The sequence below is a fragment of the Odocoileus virginianus genome, chromosome 15, assembly GCF_023699985.2.
Source record: "Odocoileus virginianus isolate 20LAN1187 ecotype Illinois chromosome 15, Ovbor_1.2, whole genome shotgun sequence".
Lineage (NCBI taxonomy): Eukaryota > Metazoa > Chordata > Mammalia > Artiodactyla > Cervidae > Odocoileus > Odocoileus virginianus.
In genome coordinates, this window is record NC_069688.1 from 61,111,966 (window position 1) to 61,130,067 (window position 18,102).

Below are 18,102 nucleotides of genomic sequence, written 5' to 3' on the forward strand. Positions count from 1 at the left end.
AGCGTAAGTGAGAGGATTTTTGTAAGTGAGCCAACTCCTCAGTGTTCATGTGCAGAAGTCAACAGACACTGTCTTAAGTTGAGATATTTATGAATAAACGTTTCCATATTGTTTAGAGTTGTGGAAGGAAAGTATTATTCACTCAGTCATGTCCAACTCTTTGTGACCCCATGGACTGTAGCCCACCAGGTTCCTCTGTCCATGGGATTCTCCAGGCAAGAATACTGGAGTGGGTAGCCATTCCCTTCTCCAGGGGATCTTGCCGACCCAGGGATCAAACCTGGGTCTCCTGCGTTTCAGGCAGATTCTTTACCATCTGAACCACCAGGGAAGACTTGTGGAAGCAACCACCAAGAAGAACCAGAACCATAAACACTCTTAAATGGTTGTTTCCAGAGGAAAAAAAACTGGGAATATGTTTGGGAAGGAGTGAAGTAGAGTAGAAAACCCTTGCTTTTGCTGTAATACCTGTCTCAATGACATTTTTCTTCCATCTGATCATATTATTTTGATGATAATTTTTTAAAAAGTCAAACTAAAACCCTTTCAAGTAATCTTACACTATTTTACCTGGATGCATCACATGCATTTTGTTAGTGATTGAACACAGGCTCTATTTAACAAAGGTGGAAAAAAAAGGGCAGCACTCTTTTGTTTCAGAGAACCCATGAACATCATTTCTACCAATATAGGCAGGAAAAGTCATCAGCTGTCATTTATGCAGAATTTTAAAATTCTGTTACAATGGATAAAGAGAGGAAGATACAGCTCAAGAGAGTATTTGGATGTTGCTGGGCACGAGGTTTCTACTTGCTGACGTTTCTGACTGGAGCACACGTTTTTGTGGCCCTCGAAGGGATATTGAAGTCCTCGTGCATGAATCCGGGGCTCTCCCTGAGCACCTAGGTTGACTGGGTGGGCCCTGTGGTCCTTTATGACCCCTCTCTGCTCAGCAGAGGTAGGCGTGACCTTCCCATGCAGTGGAGCTCACTACTGTTTTCTCAAGAGGTGTTTTGGCAATGTGATTCTTTCCTGAATTTCTGGACCACCTTTCTGGGCCCAGGGCTCGCTGCCAGGCAGGCTCCGCTCCTTGCTGAGTACAGCATCCAGCCTTTTTATCCCAGCTGCTCTGCTCCAAAGCTGCTGAAGAAATGTCTGGCGCTGGGAGTTCTGAGTTCTCGTGGTGTGAGAGAGGTGACTCGGCTTCAGATAGGCAGCATGATGCTGAAAATGGCCATGCACGACCTTCTTTCCCGAAGTGCAATAGTGTTGCTGGTGAAAGGGAGAAGGGAGAAGCTAGAATTATTTCAGAACTCTTTCAATGCTGAGTTTCCAGAAGCCTCCCAGTTGACAGAAGCCATCTTCCAAGGATATTTTGCATATTCAGATGGGAGATGCTTTATGTATCCAGCAGGTAACCCACAATACCTTGGGAAAAACAAATCTCGAGCCATGACCTGTTGTATGCAATGTGAAGTGCACATCTTTTATTATACTTTGTGTCTTATTTAAATTAAATAATTTTTTCTTCTTTATTATTTTCCAAATCAGATCAGAATATGCCAGCTCTGCAATTATCATCAACTCTTAATTTTTTCCAGTTATTCCAAAGTACTTATTTTCTTGAATAACTTCTCTTTTTCAGCTTTCTTTTCTGGGACAGCAGATAGGGGACTTATGTGCCAATCTAGTTTTTATTCTATTAATGGATGAATTCTCAGAGTGTGGAAAATAGTCTTTGTTCATGAAACTGTGAATCTAAGAATAATCCAATGCCAGACTAGGCTTGTGTTATTGGTGAGTGTGACATATTCAGGCTTTTAAATGTTTTTAAAAAGAATAGAATCCTGGATTTCCTTGATTGCTCTAAGGTCAGATTCAGTACTCTTCCCTTCACTGTCAGGATACAAGTTCTGTCTCCATTTTCAAAGTCAGCCTCTCCCCTTGACCTCCACCTGTACGCTTTCCCTCTCACGTCCTCGGGAAACTTTCACACTTATTACATCATGTTTCTCAGCTTCAACCTTTTTATCGCTGTTTTTCTTGGACATTTAAACATTAAGCAGACTCTCTACTACTGAAAAAAATATTTCCTTAATCTTAGGACCCCCTGTAGTCACTGATGTGTCCATCATCTATTAACTGTCTTGTCAGCAGGTATTTTTTGAAACACGGATGATTTTTAAAGCCCTGTATTAGTGCTGTAAGATCAGTAAGATGTATTCTTTCTACCAAAGAGGTTTGCAGCAGTAGAAGAGGCTCTCCCTAGATTTGTGGCCTGACTTCTGCCACTTCCTAGCTGTGCTAAGTGTCTTTATCTCTCTGCACTTCACCCTCCTTCGTCTGAAAAATAGGCAGTATTGCTTAAAGTCACCATAATTCTGTGACTTATGAATAAGTAATGATATGATAGTATGTCGTAAGTGGCTGTAAGGGAACAATACAATTACAATGGAAATTCAGTGGAAGATAAAACCACCTTCTGCTGTTTCATCTAGTGGAAAAGATAACAGTTTTAATGGGACCCTCCAAAAAATTCCAGCAGTAGAAAAATCTGAGTGAAGCTGTGGAGACCAGAAGTGTGCAGATGTGTGTAAGTCATGGCACACAATCTTAGGTAACTGCCAGATTGTTTCCGCCTCACCAGCTTGATAATCAATCCAGTTGTTAGGTCGAGCACCTAGAATGAGGAAGAGCAAGATGACATAGGATTGGAGACAGATGACGGAGAATGTCAGCTTTTAGGAGGCAGATGGAGAAAGAGGATTTGATAAAGAAGCCAGAGGAAGTCTAGAGAATTATGAAAGAAAATCACCAAGTTTCCAAAGGAGAGAGTGTAATCCACATCGTGAAATGCTTCAGAAGCTGAAGAGTGTGAGAAATGATCAAAAACAATTTTATTAACCAAGAGGTCGTTGGTGGATTTTGAGCATGAGAGGAAAGGCACTCAGCATTGAATTTGAAACTGAGATATTGAGAAAAGAAAACTATGAGAGATCAGTGTTTTATAATTAAATGGGCCACTGCCATTTGAGAGGGTAATGAGCAAAACTTTCTTTTCCTCTCTCTCTCTCACACACATTGTCCTTTTCTCTTTTAAAAACAGGAATCTTTGGCTTCTGTTTGTGCCAATTTCATCTTGTTTCTTTGCCAACGGTGTTTCATTGCTAGACGACTCTGCTGTAAACAAATTAACAAAATTTGCTAACCTATCAACTATTACAGAACTCTTCAAAACCCGCGAGCAGTAAACAAAAGCTGGAGGAACTGGGGCATATGCTGGGATTGTTAATTTACTTAATAACTTTTAAGCATAACTAAATTCTAAGTAACACTTTTACCAGTAAAATGGTAATTTGTAGGCAGCTGCCTTTGCCTACTGCGGGAACATTCATCTTTTAAGTTCAAAACCAAGGATATTCACCACTTATATAGCTATTATATTATATATTTTATTGTATTATATTCCTTATCTCTGATGTAGCAATCTAATACATAATGAGAAATAGCAAAAGGCCCAAAGGAAAGAACAGGTAATCCTAAAAGTTGCCCTTTAGCTTGCTCAAAAGTTTTAACTAATAACGTAGTCATTAATAACTTATTAAGTGCTAGGGATTTGATTGGAATTTTATTGTTTCTATATTTTCCAATTACCCCCAATATACAGGTAAGGAAATTGAAAGCTTGACAGTCAGTAAATCATCCAGAAGCCCATAGGAATAAGTGGGTGAGGCAGCACCTCAATGAGAGCTTTTTAAGTCTTTACTCTTCAGCTCTCAATCAGCCCATATCGGTGTGTGCCAGGGACAGTGCATTCAACCCCTGGGTGGATGTAGATGGAAGCCGTTTGATATCTGTCAAAGGACAAACATGTATTAGTCAGAGGTATTTGGCTTTAAGTAACAGAAACTCACACACATTAGCTTAAACAAGAAGAAGGAAACGGGCTAGAAGAACAATGCTGTATTTCAAGGAAGACCTGAGCAACCAGTCTTCAGGAACAACAGAAATCAAGGAAGCTCTAGGACTTAAAAATTAAAGTTATCAGTTGCCTATTCTGCAAACACTGAGTGCTTTTTTCCTGGTTCTCTCAGCTTTGTTGACATATGGTTCAAATCTTTGCAAGAAATCTTGTGTACTGGCAATGATAGGCTTCTAGGGAATCAGAGGTCTGTGCGTGGTGCTGTTACCTATTACCAGGGCCCAGGGTCACATTGTATACACATAGCTATAGTGTTCAATTCTTTATGTCAGGGAGAGTTCTCAGAAAATGGTAAGACTGGGGAAAATGGTGTCATAAATGGGACAATATTTAGAATAAGACTATCCTGGAAAATCATTATATATATAAATGCTAAATCATGATCTCTTCTGCACTGAATATTGGTGTAAAGGAAAGCTTAGGAGTCTACAGGGGAAAGAGTATTTCTGACTGACTCTTTTACTCTTTCCACAGATGCTATGAGAATGTAAATAGGACAATTTTGTTGGCCTAGGAGAGTTTTGATAGACAGAGTGCCTGACGAACTATGGACAGAGGTTCATGACATTATACAGGAGGCTGTGACCAAGACCATCCCCAAGAAGAAGAAATGCAAGAAGACAAAATGGTTGTCTGAGGAGGCCTTACAAATAGCTGAGAAAAGAAGAGAAGCAAGAGGAAAAAGAGAAAAGGAAAGATATATCCGTCTGAATGCAGAGTTCCAAAGAATAGCAAGGAGAGATAAGAAAGCCTTCCTCAGTGATCAATGCAAAGAAATAGAGCAAAACAATAGAACAGGAAAGACTAGAGATCTTTTGAAGACCATTAGAGATACCAAAGGAATTCATGCATATGAAATGGGCACAATAAAGGACAGAAATGGTAAAGACCTAACAGAAGCAGAAGAGATGAAGAAAAGTGGCAAGAATACACAGGAACTGTACAAAAAAACATCTTAATGATCCAGATAACCATGATGGTGTGGTCACTCACCTAGAGCCAGACATCTTGGGGTGTGAAGTCAAGTGGGGCTTAGGAAGAATTACTATGAACAAAGCTAGTGGAGGTGACGAAATTCCAGCTGAGCTATTTCAAATCCTAAAAGATGATGCTGTTAAAGTGCTGCACTCAATATGCCAGCAAATTTGGAAAACTCAGCAGTGGCCATAGGACTGGAAAAGGTCAGTTTTCATTCCAATCCCAAAGAAGGGCAATGCCAAAGAATGTTCAAACTACCACACAATTGCATCATTTCACATGCTACCAAAGTAATGCTCAAAGTAGGTTCACTTTGAGGTAGGTTTCAACACTATGTGAATTGAGAACTTCCAAATGTACAACCTGGATTTAGAAAAGGCAGAAGAATCATCCATTGGATCAGAGAAAAAAAAAGAATTCCAGAAAAAAAACCTATTTCTGCTTCATTGACTATGCTCAAGTCTTTGACTGTGTGGATCACAACAAACTGTGGAAAATTCTTAAAGAGATGGGAATACCAGATCACTCTACCTGCTTCCTGAGACACCTGTATGCAGTTTAAGAAGCAACAGTTAGAACTGGACATGGAACAATGGACTGGTTCAAAATTGGAAAAGGAGTACGTTAAGGCTGATTATTGTCACGCTGCTTATTTAACTTATATGCAAAGTACATCATGAAAAATCTTGGGCTGGATGAAACACAAGCTGGAATCAAGACTGCCAGAAGTATCAGTAACCTCAGGTATGCAGATGGTACCACCCTAAGCGCAGAAAGCGAAGAGGAACTAAAGAACCTGTTGATGAAGGTGAAAGAGGAGAGTGAGAAGCTGGTTCTTTTAAAACTCAGCCTTTGGAAAACTAAGATCATGGCATCATGGAAAATAGTTAGAGAAAAAATTGAAACAGTGACAGGCTTTCTTTTCTTGGTCTCCAAAATCACTGCAGATGGTGACTGCAGACATGAAATTAAGAGATGCTTGCTCCTTGGAAGCAAAGCCATGGCAGACCTAGACAGGGTTAAAAAGCAGAGACATCACTTTGCTGACAAAGGTCCGTCTAGTCGAAGCTGTGGTTTTTCCCGTAGTCGTGTACGGTAGTGAGTTCAACCATACAGAAGACTGAGGGCTGAAGAACTGATTTCTTTGAATGTGGGGCTGGAGGAGACTCTTGCGAGTCCCTTGGACTACAAGGAGATCCAACCAGCCCATCCTAAAGGAAATCAACCCTGAATATTTATTGGAAGGACTGATGCTGAAGCTGAAACTCCATTACTTTGGCCACCTGCTGTGAAGAGCCGACTCATTGGAAGAGACTGGTGCTGGGAAAGATTGAGGGCAGGAGGAGAATGAGGCAACAGAGAATGAGACTCAGTGGACGTGAGTTTGAGCAAACTCTGGAGATAGTGAAGGACAGGGAAGCCTGGTGTGCTGCAGTCCCTGGGGTCTCAAAGTTAGACATGACTGAGTGACTGAACAAGGAGAGTGTTCACTCCTCTTTTCCCAGAAGAAGCTATGGTTGCTGAAAGAAGGGTTAATGTCAATTAGGCAACTAGAAAAGGCAGTGAGAGAACAGGCTGAGGGCAACAGGGAGTACATTTTTGAGGAACTGAAAGAAATTTGGTGTGCCTGTAATGCAGATAGCAAAAGGGACCATCAAATTTTCATATATTTCCACAGCCCTTTCTCTTTTATATGGACACTTACCACAGTCACTATTTTAACTTTTCTTTATGTGATCATTGAGTTAATCATAGCTCTTCTCATAATCTTAAGGTAATAAAGATATATTTTAAAAATGAGTAAGAGATTCAAGGAATAAAAGGAAATTTGGGAAAAAATGAGGAACAGGAAGTAGGAGAGGGTGAGCTTCCTGTTTGTTTTTGCTTACCATTGTATTCCCACTGCTCAAACTCAGCGCCGAGTACCTGACAGAGAAGCCTGAAGACACAGGTGGACTCTGAACCCACAGGGTCTTATGGGCTCAGCTTCCACTTTCATTCTTGTGCCTTTAATTCGGAAATTTTACCATATTGTTCACTTAGCACCAGGCTCTGAAGGGAGAGTGTACGTGTAGTAGTTACTATCGTGGGTGTTTGTGCATATTAGAGTGTGGGGGGGGGGGGGGTAGTGGCCCCGGTGAATAGGAAGAATCCAGCCCAACACTCGAGACATGGAACTGTTGTGGCCACGAGTTCCGGGAAACAAACTCACTCAGGACAATGCAGATAGTGGAGAGCAGTTCATTACACCGGCGGGCCCAAGGCAGAGCCTCTTCTTAGCCAAGGGCCCTGACCAGTTTTTGTGAAAACCTTATATACTCTAAGTGTACGTGTCCAAACCCATCTCCCCAGATTCCCTGGAACTAGTCTGAACAAAGGAAAAGAAAGATACAGTCAAAGTTAACCCGTGATTTGTATGCCTTAAGCCTAGGTAGTTAACAGTGGACAATTATCAATAGGCCTGTGGTCATACCCCAATAAGCATAATAGGATTTATGATTCTATAAGGTTACACAGATAATTAGGGTATTTTTGTAGGTGACAGAGAGTCTGGGTATGAGCCCTGGGTCTCTTCCTTCTGAAGGGTCTGGTTTTCCAGTTTGTGTGCCATTTCCACAGATACTGGGCATAGAGCTCAAAGTCCACAGTCCAGCCCAAGATGGAGTCCTGCTTTCAAGATGGAGCCTGTTCTGTCTGTTTCCTTCAGAACAATTTTAAAGATAAATTTAAGACATAAGATTTACCAGTTGTGATTTTGTTCTTTTATGTCTTTCAGGCGAGCTAAAGAAACCCAGAAAGACAATTCAAAAGTACTTATTTCTTGCATTCCCTCTGGTAACTCTTGTTTATTTCCTGGTTAACATTTCCTTCCTGACTGTTCTGACCCCCAAGGAAATGCTCTGTTCAGGTTTGTATGTAAATTGCTAAGACAATAAATAATAAAGATGGTATATGTAAGTATCCCTTTACCAGTTGGAACTGTTGTTTGCTTTTCACTATTTTATAGAGAATCTATTGTAATTTTTGAAAATGACTGAGGTGACAAAGAGTATGATTTGGTTAAGAAAAGAGTTTCACATTTAAGCATGGTAATATGTTTTTTGTTAATATGGAATAGTATACATAATGCTGGCATATGATGCAGACTGATTCAGTACTAGTATTCCTTTCATGATTTCCTCTCACCAGAGTGATGCTGTGTAATCAGAGCTTATATCTACTAAAATTTTGACAATGTGAATTTTCCAAATATTCTGCTAGGTGACATAAAGAATGATAAACTTGAAATGTAGGACATTAGCAATTAAAAGAATAGATGCTAATGGATGCTAATGTATATAGTTAATATGATAAATATTAATATGCAATATAATGTCATTATTTATCATAAGTAACTCTAAACTATATGGGGGCAAAGGGCCCTGAACATATTGAAAAGTTGACTAAAAGATAACTATTTGAGATCCCTAATTGTAGAATAAAAAATGAAATAAGAAAATCTTAAGGAAATAAACATATATTTAAAAATGAGCAACAGATGCAAGGAATAAAAGGAAATTTGGAAAAAAATAATGAGGAACAGGAAATATGAGAGACTAGCAATTTCCTCAAACCAGCATTAGACTCTGAGCAACTGCCTTCTGTGATAAGCTATCAGCCAGTACCTTTGGAACTAATCTCTTTTGAGTAGTTATTACTGCTTTAGTAAATCTTTGGAGCACTGGAAATAAGCCTAGGGGAGGTTTAATATAAACGTCCTAACACACTTTGCCTGAGGTCTTGAGTTTCTGCCATGTAGGAAGTTGCCATATGCATGGTATCAGTGTTGATTCACAGCGGTCTAGCTCTCTTAGGGAGCTATATGCTGGAAATAATCACGATTCTGAGAATTTATAAGAACAACCTGACTGCTAAATTGGATAAAAGCAAGTAGTGTGTTAGTTGCTTAGTCATATCCAACTCTTTGCAACACCATGGACCGTAGTCTGCCAGGCTCCTCTGTCTATGGAATTCTCCAGGCAAGAATGCTGGAGTGGGTAGCCACTCCTTTCTCCAGGGATCTTCCCAACCCAGGGATCAAATCCAGGTCTCTTGCATTGAAGGTGGATTCTTTACCATCTGAGCCACCAGGGGAGCCCTCTACTTTGATTATGTAGAAAATAAATTTACAAAGGTAGCTAGCTATAGATGTGGTCAGGGCTGTTGGTCAGCTGGCTAGCTGTAATGGTTCACTGAAGCCGACATCTGTTATGGCCAGTGCTATGGTCATAAAGATTATGAAAAATAATGAATATCTCTTCTCAGGTGTCATAATAGTTGCAGCATTTTTGTGGGTGGAATAGTAATTTTGGTATGTGTGGAAGACTCATGAAGTGTTTTGACTGTATTTGATATGATTGTTTCAGACATATCCTCAGATCTTGTTTAAATTCTGAAATAATATTTTTATTGCAAATATCTATTTTTATTGTATTATGAACTTAAACTAAGAAAACAATCAGAGCTATACATGAAAACTGTATGTATAGGGGCAACCATCATAACCTTATCTGAGGGAGCAAAAAATTAAAGATCACCAAAATAGTCAATAAATTTGAAATAGATAAATGATTCCTAGGAAGTCATATAACAGACCATTCTGAGCTTTTCCAAAGATCATATTTTTGAAGAATGCTTAAAGTAAAAAAGCAATAATGAGAGGATTTCATTGTACCTACCACTAGCGCCTCCTGCGGGCTTCCCAGGTGCGCTAACGGTAGAGAACCCGCCGGCCAAAGCTGGAGACTTAAGAGAGGTGAGTTCGATCCCTGGGTTAGGAAGATCCCCTGGAGGAGGGCAATTGGCAACCCACTCCAGCATTCTTGCCTGAAGAATCCTGTGGACAGAGGAGCCTGGCAGGCTACAGTCCATAGGGTTGCAAAGAGCTGGACACGACTGAAGCGATTTAGGAGTGAGAGAAAAGGCAGGATCTACATTACAATATATAACAGAGAGTAAACACTTAATACTGATCTACAGGTGATTTTTGTTTATTCTTTACTAAATTTTTGGTCATGTCTGACATCGTCGAGTCTGTTCAGCAGAGGTTCCTTCGTTTACTTACACAACTACCGCTGCATTCCAGCATCTTCCACAGTCAGGGTCGGATTTAGCAGGTGGGAAATAAGAACGGGCAAGTGCTGCTGTGGGTCACAAGTTATACCATCTGCTATTTTGAAATGTCAGCTTAACTTGATCACCAAACAGATTCCATCTTTTCATCTTCACTTACATTTAAACTTACTTTCAGTCTGGATGAAGAAGAGTTTCACAGGAGCACCCTTTAGTTGTAGAAAAGGAAAAGGGCAACGACTTGACGGCATAAGCATGCTATTGGAGAACGCTGGCCTGATGCTCTAATTGTCATAACAGTAAAATAGTCTTGGTTGGCTCAGCATGCTAAAAGCTTTACTTGGATTATCATATTTAGCCCTTTCGGTCATACAGAAGGCAGATACTACTGTTATCTCCATTTTACAGAAAAGGAACCAGCTTTATACAAGTTGAGTCACTTGCCCAAGGTCACACAGCATGAAGTGGAAACAAGCTTCAAATCTGGGCAGTCTCTTTGGGATGTTTGTCTCTCACTAAGTACAAAATATAAGAATGAACACTCGGAGGAAGCAGCATTTTAATCACCATCAACTTTGGTTGACTTGCAACCAGCCCTTCTTTTCAGTTCTTCCTTCTACTTCCGTCTAATAATGTGATGAAAGTCGCTCAGTCGTGTCCGACTCTTTTCGACCCCATGGACTGTACAGTCCATGGAATTCCCCAGGCCAGAATACTGGAGTGGGTAGCCTTTCCCTTCTCCAGGGGATCTTCCCAACCCAGAGATTGAATCCAGGTCTCCTGCATTGCAGGCAGATTCTTTACCAGCTGAGCCACCAGGGAAGCCTATCTAGCTATCCCCTAGTTGTATCAGTTGGAATAAGGAATAAGACTTGGCTTCTGCATTCATGCAGAGTACTTAGGGAGGGTACACAGGGAAAGACAGTCTTCTTTTTTTAACTGCTGACCCTGTGTTTTCAGACCTAAAATGGGAATAAATAATGCTTACCTCCTAAGAATGTGAAGATGTATTAAAATGAGCTAAGGCATGCAAGCAGTACAAAGCCACAGTGTACTTATTATTGCTTATATTATTATTTGATATTCATTTGCGTCATAATGGGAGGCAGGGGACTTCCCTGGTGGTCCAAGGGCTAAGACTCTGTGCTCCCAGTGCAGGGGTCCTGGAGGCTCCCAGGGGGCCTGGGTTAGGGAATTAGATCCTGTGTGCTGCAACTAAGACCCAGCACAGCCAAGTAAATAAATATTACCAAAAAAAAAAAAAAAAGGAAGGCAAGGGTAACCATAGCATAAGCCATTGAGATTTGTCTCTAATACCCACATGTGTGCTCTTCTTTCCTCTCTCAATTTTTGGATAATTGATAACAGGCCGTGAAATGATAGGTTATCTTTCTCAAGGGTATTTTACCCATTAAAAGGAGTTTTCTTAATGATTTAAGCTCCAAATGAGTGACCCTCTAATTAAAGGGTTTCATAAATTGTAACTTGCTGTGTTATACTTTGGGGGTATAGACATCACAAAAGTGACTAACTTTTCTCCCTAGGACTTTTCTTTATGTGAATTGCTTACATTAATTTCCTAATATTTTATGGTTTTGTTTTTAAAATCTAGCTCTTTGGCTTATATAAAACTTGTTTTTATGTATATTTGAAAGAAGTCTTCTAAATGTATCTTCTTTTTTTTTCTGAAATGAATAGCCAATTGCCAATCTGTTTTGTTTTGATAGTCTTTAATTTTAAAAAATATATGGGTCTATTTCTGAATGATTTATTCTGTTCTATTAATCTATTCTGTATTAGTATGCAGTTTCTTAAAAATAGCAATGTTTTAGTTACCCTATTGGGTTGAATATTGTCTCCCCAAATTCATGTCCTTACCTGAACCTCAGAATGTGAATCTATTTAGAAACCATGCTTTTACAGATGTAGTTAGTTAAGAAGAAGTTGTACTGTGTATAGGATGGGCACTTAATTCAACAAGATGATGTCTTTGAAAGCAGATGAGCAGAGCTGTGCAGAGGGAAGATGTGTGATGGGACACAGAAAATTCCATGGACTTCTGAGGCATCATTTGGAGTAATGTATCTGCAAGGAGAGCCAACCATCCTAAAGGAAATCAGTCCTGGGTGTTCATTGGAAGGACTGATGCTGAAGCTGAAACTCCAATACTTTGGCCACCTGATGCAAAGAACTGACTCATTTGAAAAGACCCTGATGCTGGGAAAGATTGAAAGCGGGAGGAGAAGGGGACGACAGAGGCTGAGATGGCTCAATGGCATCACCGACACGATGGACATGAGTTTGAGTAAACTGCTGGAGTTGGTGATGGACAGGGAGGCCTGGAGGGCTGCAGCCCATGGGGTCACAAAGAGTCAGACACGACTGAACGACTGAACTGAACTGATCTGCAATTTGGGGAAAATGTCAAGAGTGGCCAGAAACTTGACCTTTCAGAGAAGGCATAACCCTGTTGGACTTCTAGCCCACAGAACTGTGGGAGAATAAATTTCTGTTTTTTTTCATGTCACCTGTTTCTGGTACTCTATGGCAGCCCTAGGGAACTTACACAGTTTTTAATGCTCTTAAAGAAAAGTCATGTTTGGTTATCTCGTAGTGTATGTCAATTTTCCTCATCTTGTGAAAAATGAGTATTAGTTATTACTGCCTTTTCATACGCCGTAGCAAATTCTATTTGAATTTTTATTTTCATTACTTGGTTGTACTGGTTACTTCTGGAAGAACTCACATTTTCCAATACTGAGTCTTCCTTTCAAAGTCTTTCTTTTCAAATCTTGCTATTTATTAGGTTATCTTTATGTCTTCAAAGAAGTTTTATAATTTTTTTATAAAGATCTTGCAAATTTTTGTTTATTCCTATATGTTTCATATTTTCTTTTTTTGACAGTGATTATGTTTGGGATACTTTAATCCCTCATTATTTTTTCCAACTGGTGATTGTTGGTATTTAGGAAAGCCATTTTTATTGTGGATGATCTTGTATTTGGCTACTTAACTGAACTCTCATTATTCCAATAATTTTTTAGAAGAATATTTCTCATTTGCTAGGAAGATAATTGTCATCTTTAGAAAGAGAATTTTGTTTCTTTCACTTTAGTTTTTAGATATCATTTATATGTTTCGCCTTGTGGCGATGACAAACACCTCCAGAACAAGGTTGAAAACTGTAATGATATTTGCATCCTTGCTCTGATCTTAACTTCAGTGGAAATAATTTTTTATGTTTTACAATTAAAAATAACTAGTGCAAGTTTATACATATGTGCAATCACATAGATATTTATAGGAAAATTCTTATTCTAGCATATTTTCTTTTCCTTTCTTTACAGTGACAAGCTTTTGTTTAGTTGAGTAAAAATACATATGAATTCCCTTCCTCAACAAAAAAAGTAAAAGTGAGACATGAGGCTTTCATGAACCCTTAAGAGTAGATGTATATTTCTACACTGCTCCATCTTTCTATCTCCAGCATTCCCATCATCACTGCAGACTCATCAAAAGAGATGATGGTTCCAGTGACTTTCCTGTGGTTATCTGCTCACTCTGGAGGGTAAGACGGCTCTACATATGGGCCTCTGCCCTTTCCTAAAACAGTTTCTAATGTGATTCACCTGAGATTTCCTTTGTCAATGTTCTGGGGAATTCTCTTTACCTCTTACCTCCACCTGTTTCTTTTGTCCCATGTATTTCTCTTTTTCAGCTGATTCTTCATTTTGGAAGGGCATGTTATTTTGTAACTTCATGTAAAAGGTAATGGGAGAAAAATTTCATGAGATATTGCAAGTATGTAAGTGTCTATTTTATTTCCTTACTTGAGTGATAGCTTGCAAGTAATAGAATTCTTTGGAAATAATTTTCCTTCAGAATTTTGAACACATTTCTCCACTGAATGCTAACTTCCAATATTGCTCTTGACATTTCAAAATCATTCTAATTTTTAAAATTTCTTGTTTAATTGTTCTGGTTAGACATTCTAGTATATTCTAATTCCTAATCCTATATATGTGGCCAAGCCCTGTTTTTCCCCCCAACCTGAAAAAATGTAGCTACATTTTGGTCTTCAGTATTTTAAAAAAATTAATGGTAACGGGTTTTTATGTGTCTTTATTTTCACCTATTGTGTTAGACCTTCACAAGCGTTTTCAAAATGGAAAATATTTTGGTTTGGGGAAATTTTCTTGGATCATTTCATTGATATAATGCCTCCTCTCTATTTCTGTTGGTTTTTCTGGAATTTTTGTTATTTTTGTGTGAACCTCCTGAACTTGTCTTTTGATTTTCTTATCTCTTGTTTCCTATCTTTAACCTCTATTTGCTTGTTGTTACTTTTTTGTTGCTGTTTGTTGTTCAGTCAAGTCCAACTCTTTGCAACCCCATGGACTGCAGCAGGCCAGGCCTCCCTGTCCTTCACCATCTCCTGGAGCTTGCTCAAACTTATGTCCATCCAGCTGGTGATGCCATCCAACCATCTCATCCTCTGTTGTCCCCTTCTCCTCCCACCTTCAATCTTTTCCAGCATCAGAGTCTTAATGAATTGGCTCTTCGCATCAGGTGGTGAAAGTATTGGAGCTTCAGCTTCAGCATCAGTCCTTCCAATGAATATTCAGGACTGATTTCCTTTAGGATTGACTGGTTTGATCTTGCTCTCCAAGAGACTCTCAAGAGTCTTCGCCAACACCACAGTTCAAAAGCATCAATTCTTCAGCACTCAGTCTTCTCACATCCATACATGACTCCTGGAAAACCAGTAGTTTTCAGATGTTTTGTGAGCCTTAACTGTCTGCTCATAATTAATAATAATGGACCAAAAAGTTGATTGGAAACTCCAAATGTATACATGCTATATATATGGTGATCTGAGCGAACCAATTGTTAAGGCATCATCAAAGTCAGAATCTGTACATCTTTCATCTTGGGTAGTCAGGTTCCCCAGAGAAGTCTTCTAATCTTCTTAAAGTCAGGACTGACTTTCGGGTATTGGGAGCTGAGCTGGGGAATGGGACTAGAGAGCACAGTCTCTGCAGTTAGTAATCAATGAGTATAAACTCATCTCATTTTCACAGAGTACCTAGAACTTCAACTGTGCTGATATCTCCCATCAAGAAATCTGCAGTTATTTGCTATGGTAGCACAGGAGCAGTTGCCTAGGGATTTAGACTAGAACTGGATTCTAGATCATTTCCACATAATCTTCTTTATTTAAGTGATGTAACTGCCCCAGCCCCAGTCAGACCTAATTCCATTAATTTACATGATGCTTTGAGCATTCTGCAGAGTAAATCACCTTGTTTCTCAACTTCTCCTGCTTTAAAGACCCACACTTGTATGGGTATGCATCTTTAATGCATTTGCTTTCCAATTTATAATATTTTGGAATATTTTTCTCAAAAAAAAAAGCTTTTCTCTTTTCCCTCTTCCTCATGGGGTTATTTATTTGAAAATTTTCTTCATTCTGGTTTTACTGGGATTACATAAGCGTGAAAGTATAGCGTTTTGGGCAGAATACTGGAGTGGGTAGCCTTGCCCTTCTCCAGGGGATCTTTCCAACCCAGGGATCAAACCCAGGCTCCTCCATTGCAAGCAGATTTTTTTTTTTTTTTAAACCATCTGACCCACCAGGGAAGCCCCAAAATGCTGAAACGGGGAGCCTATTCCTTCTCCAGTGGCTCTTTCCCTCCCAGGAGTTGAACCAGAGTCTCCTGCATTGTATTGTAAAACATGTTGCATGGCTTAACATATTTGCTGTATATAGCTGAACTTAAGAGGCTTCCCTGGTGGCTCAGATGATAAAGAATCTGCCTGCAATGTAGGAGACCCAGGTTTGAGCCCTGGGTTGGGAAGATCCTCTGGAGAAGGAAATTGCTACCCAGTCCAATATTCTTGGGGCTTCCCTGATAGCTCAGATAGTAAAGAAGCTGACTGAAATGCAGGAGATCCAGGTTCGATTCCTGGGTCAGGAAGATAACCTGGAGAAGGGAATGGCAACACCCTCCAGTGTTCTTGCTGGGAGAATCCCATGGGTGGAGGAGACTGGTGGGCTACTGCCCATGGAGTCGCAAAGAGTCAGACATGACTGAATGGCTAACACATAGATGCACACACACACACACACACACACACACACGAGTAGCTTAAATAGGGGCTTCCCAGGTGGCTCAGTGGCAAAGAATCTGCTTGCCAGTGTAGGAGATGCAGGAAATGGATTTGATCCCTGAGTTGGGAAGATCCCCTGGGGAAGGAAATGGCAACCCACTCAGGTACGCTTGCCTGGAGAATCCCAGGGACAGAGGAACATGGCAGACTACAGTCCATGGGGTCGCAAAGAGTTGGACATGACAGTGTGCACTCACAGCTTAAATTGATGTTTCTTCAGTCTGACATCTTAACCTAAGTTAAGTCTGACATCTTAAACCTAAGACTTTTTTTTTTTTAATGTGTTGCAAAGATTTTTTTTAAACAGGTAACATGTCCGTCAAGAAATCTGAGTTGATCAGACACATTATTCTGAATAAAGTTTAAAGGAAATGTGTTCAAAGATGTTTAACTTAAAAATCTTTGTCTCAGTGATATAAATTATTTTAAAACAAGAATGTGATTAGTCTACATTGTCTAGTTTCATGGTATAGTGCAATATTTTCTTCCTTTTAATGACTGGCCCCATTCTCAGGCTGAATTTGGTGTTAGTATGTTTACATATGGCACACAAGGCCCAACTCTACCAAGATGTCCTGTAGACTTATCATGCTTCAGTTCCACATGCTTAGGTTAATGGTGCATTCAAAATTTCAGTCTCAGTTAAAATCTTGTGGAGGATGATGTGTCTAATGGCAAGTGAGAAAATTCCTTATTACCTGGAATCTTTGAGCACTTTAATATATAAGGGAGATCCTACAGGTTGCCCCCTTTTCCCTTCCTTTACCTGACTTTATTCAGGTAAAAGGCAAAATTATACTCATCTTCAAGGGGATGAATCATAATTGATCTTGGCTGACCCCTGTAATCTCATGCTCCTGGCCTGTGATTTGTCTAGGAGTGGGTGTGAGACCTAGTTTTCGCCAAAGAAATGTAAGAGAGAGTCCGATGCAGGGCTGATGAGAAACGGTGTTCTCTCTGCTAAGAAAGCCAGAACAAGCTCTCTGTGCTTTCCTTTCTCGGATTTGATCGTGTAAAGGTGGGATGCTTGAAGCCGTGCTGACTCTAGTAACCCTGACATGCAAGTCAAGAGACCACAGAGAAATGGAACGCTCTTCTTTGAAGCTGGAAACATAACCAGCCCTAGAACTGCTTCCCTCCAGACTTCTTCTTCTGACTTAATAAGCTATGATTCAAGATACTTTTATCCAGTCTACTTTAAGCCAAAAGCATTTTAACTGGAAAAATGGTAAAATGCGAGGTGTTTGGCGGTCATCAAGTGATGAGACGGTAGTCAATATCTTTACACCTGTTTTATCATTTCCAAATTGGAGTTAACACTCACCACTTAGGGGTTTATGAGAATTAAATGAGGTAATTTAGATTTAACATGGTGGGAGGGGTGGGAAGCATGTCACAAGGAAGAGGATCTATGTCCACATACAGCTCATTCACTTTGTTGTACAACAGAAATTAACACAACATTGTAAGGCAATTATACTCCATAAAAAATAATAAAAACATTTCATAAAGTAAAATAAGGTGCTTTTCTCAGTGTCTGCTTACCTGGTAATCTTTAAATAAATAATAGTAAACATTATCTTAAATTAATTAAGACATTTAACTTCTTTCATTTTAATAATTGTCTTAATAGCACTCATTTTTTTGGCCTAATGAGACTATATACACTTTGGAAGCAAGCCCAACCTTATGTGTATCTTTTCATGTCCAGTATGGGGCACAGGATAAATGTTCCATAAAATTAATGAAACATAGTGAGCACAGTAGGCATGCAATGCCTTTTTATTAAATTAATGAATAAAAGGGTGAGTGAGTGAATTAGTGTGAATTGTCTGTAGTGTCTATTGATTACCCTAAAT

At 39.5% G+C, this 18,102-nt stretch overlaps 1 protein-coding gene across 1 annotated transcript; it reads left to right on the top strand.

Annotated features, from left to right (window-relative positions):
* The first annotated feature begins 744 nt into the window (after positions 1-744).
* Positions 745-7,939, top strand: SLC7A13 (solute carrier family 7 member 13). The gene is given in 4 exon segments (XM_020915700.2): positions 745-932; positions 934-1,025; positions 1,028-1,414; positions 7,737-7,939. Coding segments are annotated over 4 exon segments (819 nt in total). The 3' UTR covers positions 7,889-7,939.
* The last annotated feature ends 10,163 nt before the right edge of the window (positions 7,940-18,102 follow it).